General features: G+C 40.8%; 1 protein-coding gene across 1 annotated transcript in view; it reads right to left on the bottom strand.

Moving 5' to 3' along the window:
* Window positions 1–18,330, bottom strand: part of ADAMTS19 (ADAM metallopeptidase with thrombospondin type 1 motif 19) — a 1,193,695-nt gene that overhangs the window by 861,385 nt on the left and 313,980 nt on the right. The window contains exons 5-6 of the mRNA XM_085632713.1: window positions 14,045–14,128; window positions 8,186–8,347 (exon numbers count right to left, since the gene is read on the bottom strand). Coding sequence (XP_085488839.1) covers window positions 8,186–8,347; window positions 14,045–14,128 — 246 coding nt within the window. The remainder of the gene's footprint in view (window positions 1–8,185; window positions 8,348–14,044; window positions 14,129–18,330) is intronic.

Below are 18,330 nucleotides of genomic sequence, written 5' to 3'. Positions count from 1 at the left end.
TCTCCGTGATCTGCTTGATCCTCAATGGAACTTTAAGGAAAAGTGTCAATTCAATCATATGTTATGCTTTTGACACATTCACATTCACCTTCTTTTCAGAGCGGTGCCCCCCTTCCCTGAGCTGTAGCCAGGTAGAGGTGAGGTTTCTTATCTGTACACTACAGGTAAGCGAAATATACACTCATTTTACATGCAAATCGCATTGAAAATGTAGTGATAAGAGTATCACACACAATATCCACCATATTATGTGCAAATATGTTCAGAGCCAGTCACCTATCAGATTTTCATGTTTTTGTATCTTTCTCTAACAGGTACGATCAGTATACCTTGAATCGAAAAACAGCAGGAATACTGGTTTTGTATTTTATTAATTGTTTTTGTACACTATAAACGTTTCTGTTGTGCAGCAGCACCCTCTTAGGTCCTGATGAAAGCCATGACACCTTTTTCGGCCTCCCTGGCTGAAACATGTAGACCTGTTTTTCTATCTGACACATGCAGTTTTAAATCCATACTGCAGGTGCACTGCTTTTAAACCTGGCAGCGAGTGAATGACTAAAAGAAAGATTTTTTATTCTCGTTAGTTACTTTTAAATCAGCGTCCACCAACTTAATTTTTCTGTTGCGCTGCACCCTCACCCAGACCAGTTTTTGTTACTCTCATCTGTTAGATTTAGAATATCCTAGTTAAAACATCCCTGGGCTCCTCCCTCTCAGAGAGAGAGTTGTAGCCCTTGGCAGGACTTGGGTTTCCCGCCAGGAGGAGAATCCCAGATGATGAAGCATGCCACCTTTGGTGGGAGAGGGATTACGTCCTTAAAGGGATTAACCCACAGGTTTTTCCTGTGTGACTTGTAGAGAGTCTCTGTCATTTTGCTTTGTTATCACAGACCCAAGAATTTCTATGTTATTTCTTTGTATTTAATTGGGGATGTAATTCTTGCTGGTCTTAAAACGTTCCCTTGGACCCCCCTCTACCCCTTTATGTGTAACCCTATTTTTCCTTTCCTGCTAGTTTTTCTGCCTCTGCTTTGCCTTTCCTGCTCTTTTTCTACCCTCTGTTTTGTCTATCCTGCTCTTTTTTCTGCCATCTGTTGAATTTCACTTGTTTTGTACGGGTGAATTCTGACCCTAACTATAACATCCCTTGTAACCTTTGTTTTTTTTCAGTGAATATCTAAGTTTTTTAAAATAATATTTCCTAACTATAACATCCTTGTAACCTTTGTTTTTTTGTGAATTTCAACATTTTTTAAAATTGTATTCCCTAACTGTAACCTGTATCCTTTGAGAATGGGCGTGTGAGTGTCTATATAAGTGGGTGAATGTGTGTGTGTGTGTGTGTGTGTGTGGCTGTATGGGTCTCTGAGTGACTGTTTGAATGGGTTTGTGGGTGTGTGAGTGGTTATATGGGTCAGTGAGTTGGTGTGTGAGTAACTGTATAGGTGGGTACATGGCTTTATAAGTGGGTGTAGGAGTGATTGTATGGATCTGTGAGTGGGTGCATGAATGTCTGAGTGGGTCTGTGAGTGGGTGCAAGATTGCTTGTGAAATTCAGTGAATGGGTGGTTGAGTCTCTGAGTGGGTGAGTGAGTGGGTGTTTGTGTGTCTGAGTGTGTCTGTCAGTGGGTGTGTGGAAAAAGTAGGGGGCACATGGAAGCAGGTCCATATGCCAGCTCCCCCTATGATGGTCCTCTTGTCCATCTTGCCTGCAGTCTGCTACTCTCTGCTGTCTTAGGTTTTTTGCCTCCTCTGTGCATTTTCAACTTGTTTTTTTGCCTCCTCTCTGCTCGCTCCTGCCCTCTATTTTCCTTTTTTTGCTCAGTCTGCCCTTTATTTTAACCTCTTTCTGCTCGCTCCTGACCTTTAGTCTGCCTTTTTCTGCTAGTTTCTGATCTCTACTTTGGCTCTTGCTGCTTGTTTCTGACCTCTACTTTGCCTCCTTGTGCTCATTCTTTCTGTTATTTCAGCTTTGTCTGCTTGTTTCTCACCTTTGTTTTGCCTTTTGTTGCTCGTTTTTCACCCTTATTTTAGGGGTGGGTGGTAAACTCTACTTCGCAAGTGCCAAAGGGCTACATCCCCCAACCAGTAATGCCAGGAGACATGTTCGCAGAGTGGTTGAGTATGGAGGCAGAGCATCTATAGAGGTCCCAGCATTTCCACTGTGTGGGACTTACTGGTGGTAGCAATAGGGGTTCTTGGCCCCCAACTACCCTCAACAGCCATGGGGAATTCATCCCTCAACCAGTAGTGTGCCAGGAGTGCCGTTTTCAGAGTGGTTGAGAAAGGGGGTGGGGCCTCCAATGAGGTCTCAGCAATCCCACTGTGTGGGACATACTAGTGTTAACAATAGGGGTTCTTGGTCCCTAAGAACCCTCAGCAGCCAAGAGAACTTCATCCCCCAACCAGTAGTGCACCAGGAGGTGCGTTTTCAGAGAGGTTGAGAAACCGGGCAGGCCTCCAATGTGGTCTCATCAGTCCCGCTGTCTTGAACTTAGCGGTGGTAACAGCAGGGGTTCTTGGACCCCAAGGACCCTGAGCATCCAAGGGGACTTCGCCCCCCAATGAGTAGCGCTTGTGTTTTTTTACCACAAATTCACAAATTTCACAACCAATTTTTTTTTTAAACAAAAATGCTTTTTTTACCTTGTCAGGGTTCCTCTGGGACTCCACAACCAGGTTTATGGGCTGAGGGTATTCCTACCCTGCCCCCTTTTCTTATTTTTATGGTTTTGTAAGAGGGACTTGCTTTATGCCGAGTCCCAAGATGGCTGTAAACACTTCCTGGTTGAAGCGTTGGCTGCCAATCAGAGCACTGCATTTCCTTGCACAAGCTTGTTATTATTAGCAAATTCACCCACGCGTTCCGGCTGTTACTCACAGCCTTGTTCACGATATATACATATAGGATCACAAGAAAACAACAGTCAGCCAGGACATAAATCTGGATCCCAAAGGATACAATGAGCCACAAAGAAATAAAATGACCAAGAACGAAGTGACTCAGACAGTTGGACTCAAAGAACAAAAATATATTTCCACTACAACGTTTCAGCTACTGCCTCCCTCAGGTAGCACAAGATGGTTTGCTCAGTGGCTGTACAGATGACACTGCTGAATTTTTAAAAGGTATCATGAGTCAAGATTCCATTTAGAATGTGGAATCAATGAAGTCCTGAGATCTCTTTGGATATGTAGTAATCAGGTGGTATTGTCAGTGATGTTCAGTCCATCTGGATGCAGTGATTTTAAACGGTACAGCCAGAAATTTTCTCTGGTTTCCAGTAGTTCTTCCTATAAGACATGTTCCACAGGGGAAATCTTCAAATCTGATAGCAAATCCACAAGTTTAAAATGATCTAGCTACTATAAATCCTAATTTAGCAAGGTAGCCCAATGATTCCCTATGTCAGCAGCCAGCTGTGCTACACTGACAATAATGTGGGGTATATTTTACTGTAAGGACATGCTCAACATCAATTTCTATGTGTCCTTCCATTAAATAGTCATGCCTTCCCTTCGTGGGCAAAAAGGCATACAAATGCCAGAGGAAAGCTACCTATGTGCAGCTACCAGGCTGTAGTCTCTCACATGCAGCCTGCCTTCGTGCGTACATTTGTGCACACATGATCATGTGTAACTAGCCTGGTGTCCCTTACCCTAGCTGTGTTGCAGAGGCCTTATCTTAAAAGGCAGACACTGGCGGAAAACATGCAAAGTCAAATTTACCATGAACTTTCTGGAAGTGAGACTCAGGTAATGAGGCTCACCCTACATAATGGTCCAAAACCCAGGTGATCCAAAGCAAAACATCCTGGCGTATAAATGGCGAGAACCCATTTGCAACAGTTGAAAAGCTTTCATATCACTAAAAAGAGCATTAAAATACTTAATTAAAAACACAAAAAGTGCACTCCATGTAATCCGTGTAATTAAGAATAGTTTCGTAATTGATACACTTTCCCATTAGCTTTTCTGTCAGCAATAACTTCATGTAGTAGTTTCCGAAATTCATTAAAACTTTAATAGGTTTAGGAATATGCTTCAGAGCATTGCTAAAAAGAAACATATCTTCATCTGAAAAAATATATTAAGGAGACATGGAAATAATGCCTTGCATGAGTTGAAATAGATTCTATATGGTCACTGAAACATAAACCTAAACGTAGATTTAATGGCTTTAATCATATATTTGAAGCACAGAGACACAGGAAACTTTAAAGCAAAAAAGGGACATTAAACCCATATGTTGCAGACTTGTGAGTCTACAAAATACTAACAGATATAAGTCTTTAATAGATTTTCTTTAGCTAATAAATGTCAGTCAAAGTGACCATTGTTGATGGATTTTGCTTTTATGAACAAATGGAAATCTGAATTTTGCTAGCAATAGCAATCGAAGACATCTAAAAAGCACACTTGAAAAAACAGTTGAAAGAAAAGTGAATGAATGATGTAAGGAATTGGCACTGTTTATGTCTCCAACTATGGGTCCGATTTACAGAAAGGTTGAATTGCAAAATATTGAAAACCATTAGTCAGATAGGGTAACTGTTTCCTAGAGATGAATACCTCCCGATTTGGATTTGTGCCAATGGAGGGAAATTCCACTAATCTAACACTCCTGGTTTGGCCACCGTTTCCACCGATAAGCAGTGGTGATATTAAATTCGCAAACGGTAAACGCACTACATCTGTCATGATATTGTGTTACTCTATGTTGGAAAACTATGGAAGTAGAAGACTCTTAAAAACAATCTCACTCGTGCAAGGAACCCCTTGGATCTCTGATGTCAGAAACTCTCATGACCTGACTGCTCTTACTCCACTGAGTCACCAGGTCATAGTGGCAGTCCCCCCACCCTATTTAGGGCAGTAAGACTATCACTAGATTACATTGTGCAGGACCGTCATGGCGGTCCAGGGAAGGAAAATTGCTGAATGGCTTCCACGAGTCGGTAGGAATATGCTGGGAGTAGTTGTCCATGACAAATTATTTTCTATCAGATAAGGATGCTGTTTCACTTGTGTCCTCATTTGGTATTCACAGGCTTTGGTTTGTTGAGTTCTTGGTCTTCTATGGTCAAATGACTGAAAATACAAGTGTTCTCAATTACCTAGCTTTATGATTGTACGTTTACGTTTCTTCATTTGGCTGCAGTTGACTTTGCATAACATTAAAGAAAAATACACTGATATAATGAAAGAGTAATGTTGTGATGTAAAAAGGGAGGCTTTAAGGCATTTTGATCAGAAAACGCACAGTAACCACACTGGTTAGATCTCCATCATGGCTCCTACTGAAAGGCTGCATCAGTAGTCCCACACCCAAAATCACGAATACAGGAGGTATAGGTATGACTGCCATCTAGCAAGTCTTCCCCCAGTAATCCCTGATGAAATTACCATAGGAATCAGGAATCTGATTCACGTGGTACCTAACAATTTTTGTTCCAATTCCACCAAGAGATGTCCAATGGAATTATAGAGAATGCAGTTTCCTGTATTCCTTGTAATCCCTGATTGGAATGGAAACATCATCTCTAGCTGAATTGGCACTACGTAAAAAGCCCATTTATGGACAAGCAAATACACCTAAAATTGTTAATTAGTTAATTTGGTTTTATCAAGTTAACATGCTAGTCAATTGCACCAGTAAGTCCAACCTATCCAAATAACGCTGAGTTCTTTCTTAATGGGGGCAGTGTTTTTTTTGCAAAATGAATTTTGGCATAACGCACAGTTTTTTGCTGAACAGCTTGTCTTGTTCCTAGTTATATATCTGCGTCTTCCATGTTCACTTCTCCTGATTGTCGACTCTCTTCCTTTTCTTTCTTAAGAATGCTTTGTGAAAGTTTATGTTTCCGTGATCGTATGATCTAGTTTCTATATTTAAAATTGTTGCCACGTTAAGGATTATATTTTACTGTTGGTTTGCCAGGAGCTACCCCATTGACATTTAGGAGCTTATTATGATGCCGTCGGAGTTGCCTCTGAACAACACCGTCTTGATCTCGGGACCGATCGACCTCTGTTGGCAGTTCCGACCACCTGATTACGATGCGACCAAACACTGTTCAGTCGAATACTCACATTTCTCAATGGGAGCTTGTGTTACGGCCGGTCCCATCAAGAAATGGGTGTATGTGTAAAACCCTACACCCTGTGGCAGGCACATGGTGCCTGCCACACAGTGCATGGATTTACAGGGGAGCCCCCTAGGTGCCTCCCTTGGCAACTAACCGTAGGCCACGAAGGCAAGGGGGCCCTGCTAGGGGCCCCCAAAGCCACTTTCTGACAGCCTTTCCATGTTGCAAAGGTTGGCACGGAAAAGCTGTGGGAAACTGACATCGTAATCCTGACGACGGAAACGCCATCCATAGGGAATTACGATGCGGTTCCGACCATCAGTAAGACTCCGAGAGCCGGTCGGAACTGCGTCAGAATGACCTGCTGATTCACGCTCGAACCCCCAACATCCTAATTCGGCAGTCAGACTGCAAACCGACCATGTCAGTCGGAAAGCCTCCGACCTCGTTGGAAAGCTTCCGACTAGTGGTCGGAGGCATTTCGGCCGGCATCGTAATTGGCCTCTTAGTCTTTCATGGAAACAAAGCACTTTAGAGTACCCGTGAGCATTGTACTTCGAACCTCATTTGCCATGTGCAATCTGTTCATATATACTATAGAGTGTCTGGTGCCAACTTGTTGCATTTGAAGATCTCAGATTCTCTTTCACTCCATGTTTTGGCGAGTTCATTTATTTTATGGGCTCTCACCATCATGAATGACCTTTGTAGTTAGTTTTTTCAATTGTACGAGGTATAGTTTGGGGTTACTAGCTCGTTTCAAGTTCATTCTCAATGGGATACTAGATAGCTGCATCATGTTCTAATCCCAGTACCCAGTTTGATACCTAGCAAAACATCTGTTCCTAAAATCGATGACCATTTTCAGTTGACCAGCCTCTTTCAACCAAGATCTACCAAACTGTTTCAACTGTGAGGAATACATTCATTAGGCCTGAGATATCATTTTTGTCATCTCCCTCCAGCAGGAGAGCAATCACGTTTTGGATCGCTGAGATCCCTCTTTTTGCTGCGAGTTTTTGTAAAAAGACAGCATGTTAAACGAATTTTCACAGCCATTAGATTTATACATGAACAATCACTTACTAGATTCCTTGTTTTCAATTTTCAATTAATTATTTTTTCAGTGACAATAGCAGCAAATAAATTAAATGTTGACTTAATTTATAGACAATCAAATATAATAAGCATCTTTATATAGATTCAATTATAAAGTGTGCAAAAGTTAAGTTAGTTTGATGTTTTATTGCTTAAAGTTTTGCACTGATAAGCTCAGCAATTTATTAAAGTGCCTTTTTCTGAGCTTCCTAAGTAATGGTTTTAATAACCCTCACGATGAAGGAAGTAAACTTCTGGTATACTATCTCTTCTTCTCCCTCTCTTAATCTCTATCCTTTCCCTTTTCACTCATTCTTATTCTCTTAGCGGGATAGGGGGACAGCCAAACATACATAATGTATAACTGTATTGTCAACAACACACAGCCAGTTTGGGCTGCCACCCTGTAACGACAAAGTGTTGATGAATATATGTGTAAAAATCAATAAAAATCTGTTGAAATAAAAAAAATAGAACACTATGAGCCCCATTATGAGATTATGAGTCACATGAAACAACCCGGTATTTGTCCTTCAGGTACCAAGTATGGAGACACGGGTAACTTCGCAGGGCAACTGAAATCTAGGTGAAATACTTCAGATCTACAGTATTATCACGGATCTTGAAATCCTGATATGTCTGGTAACTGCGATTAACTGCCATATTGGGACAACCGGGGCTTTTAGAAAGAGTCACTATAACGAGGCTAGACCGTGTAAAACCGGTCTACGCTTTCATTAGAAGTGACCAGGGGTGTAAACGCATTCCCCTGCAGCCTCTTTTAAGCAGGGAGGCTCCCAACCCTCCAGGGGGCGCCAAACCCACAAAGGGCCCTCATTCAGCCCAAGATCAATGAATATCTGTGAGATATGAGAGACTTCAGGGCCCCTCATCACATTCTGCGGGGGGGAGGGGGGCATCATTTGGTGTTACGCCACTGGAAGTGACTGAATGCCGTTTAAATGGAGGGCATCCGGTCAGCACCCACAGTAAACTTGCCTGGTTATGAGAATGGCTGCATCAGGTGATGACGCATCTTCCGACCGGCTTGTTGACATTTCAAAATGGACATCATTCCTTTTGCCATATTCTTCATGGTGCCATTTGCAAAAGCTCTCCAGCATTTTCTCTCCGTGATGTCCGATGTACATGTCCGCCTGAAAAGGAGATGTTTGTTTTGTCAGAGATTTTCACTTATGTTTCTAACCTTTTGATTGCCTTTTATTTCAGCACCAACTCCTATGTTTACACCAGAGGAGCTTAGCATTGTAAACAAGTTATATAACCGGAGGTCAGTGTATATTATGGTAATCCATCACTGGCCTAAATAATCATTTACTGAAGCTCTGATTGTCAATCTCGATTAGCACGTATCTGGAGCACTAATAGAACTTTACTTATGAAAGGAACACATTTCTCATAAAACGTGCTTGTTCTCGAGGATGCAAAGATATCTAAACATACATTGCTCCCTTCTGGCAAAATGAAGGAATGTGCTTAAGAAGGAACCCGTTTCCAGCAAAGTATATCAGCCAAGCACATTTACAGTCAAGTCTGTTCAACCAATCTCAAATATTAAATGACATTTTTTTTTCGAACAGAACGAGCTGAACGGTAAAAAAAACAGAGCATGAACAACAGAGTACACAGCAAGAACACAATGGCAGCACACAACCTGAGCCCAACCATACGACAAACAGTGATCATAATACACACCGAAACCAGGACATATGTTGGCTTTTATGCAATGAATGTTTGGATGATTATGTCTATTGTTGATATTTTGAGCTTGGCTTTTGTTCAAAGACCAGCTGAGTCAATGCTTTATGTGTGTGGAGGAAGGTGGACACTGCCTTAGTATTGTACCAGAGATCTGAGGGCAGGGGTCAGCAATTTCTGCCTCTGAAAGTGATTTTAGAGGGGTCAAACAATAGGACACAGATAAAATGAGTGTGGCTGAATACAAAGGGCAATTGTGAGGAGTTTGTTTGCTTGTGTTTTATCTCTGTGTGTGTATATATATTTATTTTTTTCACTGAAAAAGAACAAACGTTAACATTATAATTAGTTGAAGATGACAGTGACAACATTAACCTTCTGAATTAAAAAAACACTGAAATTCAAAAGTTATAGTTAGTAGAGCTTCAGGGATGGAGCCCCAAGGGCCCAAAGAGCAAAGGCTGGGCACGGCCTGGTGTCGGCAACCTGCTGGTGGTTTGGATAAAGGGCCTGGCTGCCCATCAAGCTTGGTGACCAACCCCTCACTACACATGGTGAAAGGCTGTGCGCATCATGGGGTTGGCAGCCTGCTGGGGGGTTTGGCCATAGGACTCGGTAGCAGGGGAAGGCTGGTGGCCAAACCAACCCCCCCCCCCACCATGGCGCCCGGCGAAAGCCAGAGCCAAAGCAGAGCTTACTATAACTTGCGCCCCAGCCATGCGTTGCTTATGACGTCACATATTATCACTCATGACATGTTCTATGATATCATTTACAACATCTCAAATGACATTATTAATGACATCACTGATAACCTCATCAAAGTTTTTTTTATATACGTTACTCTATAAACCAGTAAGGCATTAGAGGCCTCAAAGTAAGTACAAAATAGCTCAGAATCATATCAAGCTTCATTAATGCCATGACAAATACAACTCACTTAGCTGTAGAAAGCATGTGCTATGTGCAACATTGACCCTATACTATACACTTCATGGGTAGCCTAGTTCAAGTTAACAATCAATCACAGATATATGGGAACTCCTCATTGCACAGGGTGTTCAAGATGTATACAACTGTTCAGACACAGCCTACTTCCCCAAGATTCGCAACGTCTGTTCAATAATTAATTTCCTACAATGGACAGCTTTTTTCTGCATCAAACCTCTCACAGTCATCAAACCTACAATGAGCTATGAAGTTGATATGATTAGAAAAGTGGGTACTGTAAACAGTATTTACTCTATGGAGAGAGTTTACTTTGTACCACACTGCTTGCAGATGGTGAAACTCTCATGAGAAATACACCATAGACTATCAAAATGAATATAGATTCTCCAACTAATATGAACAGAGAATCTGGATTTCATTAAAGACACGGGGATAGCATTATGCATACATCTTCTATTGCTACTCCATGTGCAACCATTTAAAGCAACTTGTAACCAAACCTAGAACTCTAGAATCAGAATCTAAATGACAGACTTTATAGACCCTAGCCCAGCAGCCAATTTCTTCTTTACAGCTGCTTCGAGGCCAAATCCGTTAACATAAAGAACTTGAATTCAACTGATACAATTATAACTTCCAAATCTTCAATTTCTTTTCTTGAATATCAAACTTCAAAATCTTCTACTGTGTTCTTGTATTCACTGAGTTCCTGATAAAAAATACTATTCAATTAAATTGAAATAAATCAAATTGATAGCAACATTTTAATTACTATAATAAATGCATATATCATGCTAAACTAACATAACCTCCCCCTCCTTCCATTCCTCTCTCTCTGGAAGGGAGGTTAGGATACTGCTAGCCTCCATGTCTTTAATGAAATCCAGATTCTCTCATCATATCACTCAGAGAATCTGCATTTCATGTCAAGACCAGAGACTGGTATTATGTATGTTCAAAGCTGTGAATAGCAACAGACAACACATGCTCCAGAGGCTTCAAATACAACCTAGAAAATAAATATTTTATGCACATCCTGAAAGTCCCCCGGAGTACCCCCTTGTACTTGATACATGAGGAATTAGTGACTAAGTACATCATGGATATGGTGGCTGTCAAACCCCTGTTGTGCTGGGTGAAGATCTGTTCCAATGAGGAGTCAGGCTTTAACAGACAAGTAATCCAGGACTGCCTCTCTCTTGATCATGGGCTAAAAATCCCATGGTTAAAGTACATCAAGGACACCTTCACTGCTTTAGGCAGAGTAGATATGTTCTCCGGTTATGATACTGTGGAGCCACAGGATAAGACCATTATCAAAGAGTTGTTTTTTAAACATGCCGCTGCCCACCGAGAGGATGAGGAGCTTAGAAAACCCATGGTTAGAGCGCACACCCTAGTAAAGTCTGTGCAGGGCATGGAGCCTTATTTATCTCTTTTAATAATTGCACACAATAGATTTTTAATCACTCATTTTAGACTTAAGCAACTTCACCATTTACTGGCTTCGCCCTCTGGCTTTGCCCCACATATAGAAGATAGAGGTCCTTGTGGCTGTGACAATAGGTCTCCACACTTCGTATTTCTCTGTAAATATTTCTCGTACCCCAAACGAGTGTTCCTTAAAGGGCTTTTAAAAGACCTGAAATTCAGGCACGCTCGTGTTGCCCTATTGTTTTTATAGCTTTTGCCCAATGCTCACACACTTTTCTGTGTCACTAACTTTTTTAATTCTGCTTTAAGGTACAGAAACACTAGAGGTGATTGAAGGTCAAAAGACTAGTTGCAAGTTTGCACATTGTTAGGCTGCTACAAATGCAATGAACTGTTGGTGATCATTGCGACCATCTGCGCTGTTCCTCTTTGTTTAGTAATTCCTGACCAGGGCTTGCTCAATTTTGTTTTAATGTTATAAATGTTAGTTAGGTAGTCTAGTGAAGCTAATAACGTAGCCGTGATCAAAGACATAATGGACACTTTGCAAATTTGCACATTTGGTTGTTATTTTTAAAAAAAACAAAATAAATCCTATGGAAATGGAGACCTAACTATAACTACCCAGTGGTGACTGCCACTGGGTAATACACACACACACACACACACACACACACACTCACACACGCACACATACACACACACACTCACAAACACATGTAGGGTTAAGAAAAGTACATCTTTGCTATATTTTAGTAGACAAGATAACATACATGACAAGAGATGGAAAATGTAGAGATACAGGGAGCCAATTTGATGGCTGATTCAAGCCATATGTTCTCCATTGGATTGCACCAACTATAAAAGAACCCCAGTTGTATCTTTAAAATTTACAATAGTATCAAACAGATTTGCTGATTTAGTAATAAAGAGAATTTAACAGCAAGCACAGGGTACCAGATTTCTGTTTGAACCGAGTAGTCATTAGAACACCATTGAATCCATGGTAATCAATTACATGTCACCATTACTATGGCAAAAAGACAATTTTTCTCGGATAACTGGTAAAAGTCAGGTAAAAATTAATAAGACTGGCTAAATATATTGACATAATGTAGGTACCTAAGGTTACTTCGAAAAAGGACTGCATGCCATGACATCAATTTATTCACTTCACTTATAGAGCATTTTCTGATTGCATTGGATTTGCATCCGATAACTGACTTCAATAAAGATAATTTTTTTTAAAACTGAGAAACAGAATGTCCAATACAAATGTATTGTATGCATCATAAAAGCAGGAATGTGAAGAGGATGATACATCTTCCTGCAGAAGAAGGAACACCAGAAGCAAGTTGAACATCAGCAAACAAGAAACAAGTAGATACCTCTGAAAGTTCTAACATACAACATACAGAGAGAACAATGTAAAAATCTTGGTTCTAAAAAATGCAGCTAACATATTAGGCACAAACATGAAACCTGTTGAGACTCTATCTCTTCCAGGTTGTGGTATTGTAATTGGTAGTCAGTATTTCCAGTTCTGCAACCAACTACACCTAGCTTTACTTTAGCACCATATTCGTATCCCAATCTTATTTCATCAACTTACTATCAATTTAGTTTGGGGTTTGTGACTTTCAGTACATAATAATAGGCTCAAAGGACGCAATGGATCTAAGTGGGCAGCTGACTACATCACTCTCTTCTAAAATAGTGAATATAAAATGTAAGCAAAACGGTAACATAGAGCCCACAAAAAGGAGACTTTATCAGATACTGAATAGCCCTATTGTTACTGGCCACTGATGCAGGATGAGTAAGGCATGAGTATTTTAAGAGAAAGTCACACTTATAACCGACACCAATCTTTGTGAATTGGGCAAACTGTGTTTACTATAGGAAAAGTTCTGCCAACATCACACAGTTGAATGTGTGAAGTGCATACTCTTGTATCCACATGGAAGCTGAGGGCCTGTTCTGGTGTCTGGGCCCTTATTCAGTATACTTCAATACTATGGGGACAGCTTGATGGCTTTAAAATAGTATCTGGCACAACCACTCTTTTTCTGTGGTATCCCAGTACAATGGGTATCATTACAAGAAGGGATTGGCTACGTCAGCGACCAAGTGACTTAGTTACAGGTCGAACATGGGCAGGGGAGGTCCTTTTCATGCACAGGCAACGCAACACAAACATTTGTGACACATTGATAGCCTACCTTTATAAAGCAGGGGTGCTTCTAGGCAAGTAATGAATGAATAAAGGCAATCTGCATAAAATGCATACTCGTACTGTGTGCAATAAAGGTTTGCTAGATGAAAATAGCCACATGACTGTTAACTGTAATGCCCCCCTTTGTAGTGATAAGTTGTATTGTTTTCAGCCATCCATATACTGCTGACTAGAATTAATAAATAATTGGCTCAGGAGATATTATAACCAGTGCGTGAGAGGATCGAGGAAATATTACTATTTAAAACCGAAAATTCAGCCAGAAAGTCCTGCAAACACTAGCAGAGGATAGGGCAGTACATGCTCACGCATCTGTGCAATAGTGGCATGTCAGATAATAAATCGCTACATCACGATGAAGTAAAGAGATCTGTAAGCAGTTGAAGTGATCGTTTTAGATGGTTATCAGATAAAAAAAACACACACTCCCAGAAGGCAACAGATTTTTTGTTAAACTCCACTTAGCAATCACATTCCCAGTAAAATAAATCGAGAAAATAAACTGCTTTCTTACCGGAGTCTCATGGAGAAGAACAAGCTTTGTTACACGCAGGTTAATTTGCACACCAAGACTCTTGTGCTGAAAAAGATTGAAAACCTAAAAATATAAAAAGACATATGAAGAGAAATATTTATTTTTATTATTCGAAGATTCTCATACACAAATGGTTTGACTAATAAATAGTCAAAACAAATGGCATAGCCATAGGAATATCTTAAAATATAGATTGTGAGGCGAAAGGAAGCGCAGGTCGGTGTGATAGCTATGTTTAGAATGCTGCCGGCTCTTGGGCTGGTGGTAATAGGAAGGAAGGCCTTTTTGATTAATTTGAATGTGTATCTTTAAAAGGTTAAATCAAGAGTAACATTTCTAAAGCTCTAGAATGGTGGTGTCTGTCTTCCATATGAGTAGATATGTATGTAATGTTCATTTTCCTAATGATAGTTCACTTCGGGGTATTCAACCATGTAAATATATTCCACAGAACATTCATATTCCTTCCCTTACTGTGTTGCTTCGCCTTAGTAGCACTAACGACAAGTTTCAACAACTTCCTAAATTGTGAGGGAGTACATTTCCCTTTTTTCCTAGACAAACCCACTGCATCACGCTGTCAGCTTGCAATGCTTGCGGAAAATACATTTCACCACTTTCACAGGTATTTTTGAATGCTGCTAAAACCACACCTGTAATTGAATACTTTTGCAATACTTTATTTGCAGGGTTGTAGTTGTTAACAAGCAATGGCAAAGGCATTAAGTCTAGCTTAATATGCTAATGTATGCAGGGAAAGCCCATTAAAGCAAGACAAATATAAGAAAAGAAAACCAGTACTTGCCCATTCAGGAGGGGGGATTGATAATGAGGGCTTATATTCGATATTAGCTTAATACTCGATAATTGCTCTTGCGTTTTGTAACATATGTATTTCATTAGGTATCTTAACTCATTTTATATGTAACATGTACATATGTATTTTATTAAATATTTGTAACTATTTTTTATTACATATCGTACTGTATTGCATGTTGCACTTTTAGGGTAATTCGACCGAAATAAAGTCTATTGTTGATGACAAGAATGTCAGTGTACACTGAAAGCACTCTTGCCTTCAACATATTTCTGATTTCGTTTCTATATCAAATAAATGTTGAGTAGCAAGGATGCCTTCATAAAAGCCCTTCTTTAGTGTCTTTGAGACAGAAAACAGGACGGACCATAAGGAAGGTTCCCTTACCAGCTGAGCTTCATATGACATAGTAATGAAAAGAGGACACTTTTGAAGGCAAGTGAGTCTTCAATGTAGATAAAATTTCATTTCTATGCAGGAACATAAAATAAAGTATAATAATGTGAAGCCACCAGGAGGGAATGGTGCTTGAGGGTGGGGGTAGGAGGTGGGGGCCGGGGACAAGGAGCAACAGACATGAGAAAGAGGGAGGGGTAGGATGGAGGAAGGAAAGAGAGGGGTGGTAGGTGTGAGAAAGAGCCAAGACGCACAGGAAAGAGAGTGAGGTGGAAGGAAGAAACAAGAGGGAGATGCAGGTCGATGAACGAGGAGTACACAAGAGAAAGAGGGAGGGACAGGAAGGAGAGGACTGTTGGCTGGGAGAAACGATGACCAAAACACATGGGAAAGAGGGAGGGACAAGAGAGTGGAAAGCGGAAACGGTCGGGCTGAGAGTCAAGGAGCTCACAGGCAACCCATCACTGTGCAAGCTGTAGCAGGCACTCCATTGAAGGGAGAAATATACATCCTAATAGCATCAGGTGAAAGCAAAATGCTCCTCTTGGTTGAGGCAAGATGTGACTGACAAGATCTCAAACCAATGGCAGAACGTGTCTGGTTACAAAAAACCCAAAGGTTGAATCCAAAAAGCAAATGTGTGTCTTTATTGGCGACATTCGGTCTGCATGACAGTGGCACATTTAAAACCTAGACCTAAAACTATTGTGTTTACAATAATATGCACCATATGATCTGTCAATCCTTGGATTACAGGTGAATGTTTTACCATCATATTAATGCAAGCGTAGTGATACACTGCTACAGAAGAAACTAATGTTGATTGGAAATGTATATTGAACTTTGTCAGGAAATAGATTATACAGAGATATAGACGAGGAGCTGTCAATAATGAGGTTGTTTTCCAAATAGTAGTTCCAAATGCCATCATAGACAACGTGGGTAAGCGTCGAGTTATCTGTGTCACTTGGAATAGCAAGAAATGCAGTTTCTCCATCAATACCATTGCTAAATTCTTCTCTGACAGAATAGAGTCTCTTGTTCCGAAACTTCTTTCTCTGATCATTCTTGGTGACTTTAACATCTGGTTTGGCCTCCCTGACTGCAGTGCTGGAAAAGTGATCATCCTTTCTCTGGCAGCTACGATTTCACCAGAACACTTCTAAACCCACTCGTTCAGCATAACATGCTGCACATAGCATTATTGTTGATCTTCTCAGTAATATAGAGTGACCATCAAGCCATCCCCATTTCTAGCTGCACCCTATAGTGAACTGCTCTGCCAATGAGGACTCAGCATTGTGACCTCAGCATCATACCGGACTACTCGCTCACCATGAACCGTCAGATCAACGCCGTCTCCTCAACATGCTTTCACTCTCTTCGCCTGCTTTGAAACACCTTCAGATGCATCCTCACTGAGGACAGAAAGAAGGTCACCCCCGCACTCATCAGCAGCAGACTCGACTATGGCAATGCACTCTACGCGGGCGTCACCCAGATACTACTAAGAAAACGACGGAACGTTCAGAACGCCACAGCCAGACTGGTCCTCAACATCCCCCACCACAGCCACATTTCCGAACATCTGCGAGAACTCCACTGGTTCCCAGTCAACAGAAGAGTCAAGCTCAAGCTCCTCACACATACCTACAAAGCCCTCCATGATGTTGGACCAGTATATCTGAACCACCACCTCTCAGTCCACATACCCACCAGATGCCTCGTTTCCACCGAACTGACCCTGCCACCGTCCCTCGGCTCTGCAAGATCCGGACCCGGCCTTCCCCTAAACCTCTGAAAATTCTTTATTTCAAGAAGACATTTTTAATACCATGTCCTCAGTCCCAAAACCCCAAACAGTCCCAGTAGGACAGACCAGTGGTGTGTAAGCTAATTGAAATTATGGCTCCTAAGCATCTCAATGAATTCTCTTAAATTCACAAACTGCTGACTGATACCTGAGTCAGTTGTTGTCACAGATGTGAGATTGAGTCATTTATTACTACTACCTCAGATGATCTCAAGATCCAAGTTGATGGGAATGGGTTATTGCCCTCATATTACTGTAATTCGTAGCTACCTTTCAGGGTGTTCATTAAGCCCCCCCCCCCATTTTCCTGGGCCTTTTTGATATTAGAATTCAACACAAGGGCCAGGACTGGTACTCATTTTAATTCACAAATTTCTATATAACCAACTTACTCTTCACCTTGTCCTTTGACCTCTGGCATCTAACAGTGCTCCATCAATACTCTGATGCTATAAAACAGCTCTTCTGTCTTTGGCTCTCTTGCTATTACTGAGTCCAAAATATGTAGATTCTCTTCAAACTAGAAGCGTACGAAACACTGTAATCTCAGTACTTCTATCCTGTCTTGTCACTATTCATGAATGGATCAACAGAAGGAGGCTAAGGATCTATCAGCTCTGATTCAGGCTTTACTTCAAGGTCATCTCTGAAAAGAGATACATGTTTACTTCCTACCCTTATCAGAAATACTTATTGCATCTTCACTTTCCTCAAAACCACAAAGATCCTTAAATGTCATTAACATGTGAAGTACATTTAGAGATTCTGTAGCCAGGCCATGCCGGATTAATATTAATGAAATGTGAAGACTTCTTCTTTGTACATGCACTCTAACAGATTGCACAAGCACTTTGTTTTGTCATTTCACCGCCTATAACAAAGTCTATTGTTTATGAAGCAATGCTGTAACAACAATATATACTCCTTGTCAAGGCATCACTTTGTATCTTATTTGTGCATATTTTAAGGCTTTGTGGGGCTGAAGATTGTTTGGGGAAACATTTGTTGAAAGTTAATGAACCATAACAAAATTTAACAGAACAAAACTATTGTTTGTACTGTGATAAGCCCAGGTTCTCAGGAAGAGAGGGTAAACCCACTTATTGCTATATGCATGGAGAAGTGACCAAACAGAAATATTGGAACACCATTAGAACTTACCTTGCAGAAATTACAAAAGCTCAAACTGCATATTTTGAGGAGAAAATTAATGGTGCCACTAATTTTCTGCGTCAAATG

Source organism: Triturus cristatus, chromosome 2_1 (assembly GCF_964204655.1).
Source record: "Triturus cristatus chromosome 2_1, aTriCri1.1, whole genome shotgun sequence".
Lineage (NCBI taxonomy): Eukaryota > Metazoa > Chordata > Amphibia > Caudata > Salamandridae > Triturus > Triturus cristatus.
The sequence above is the reverse complement of the archived record's forward strand: the minus strand, read 5'-3'. Positions and strand labels throughout refer to the sequence as shown.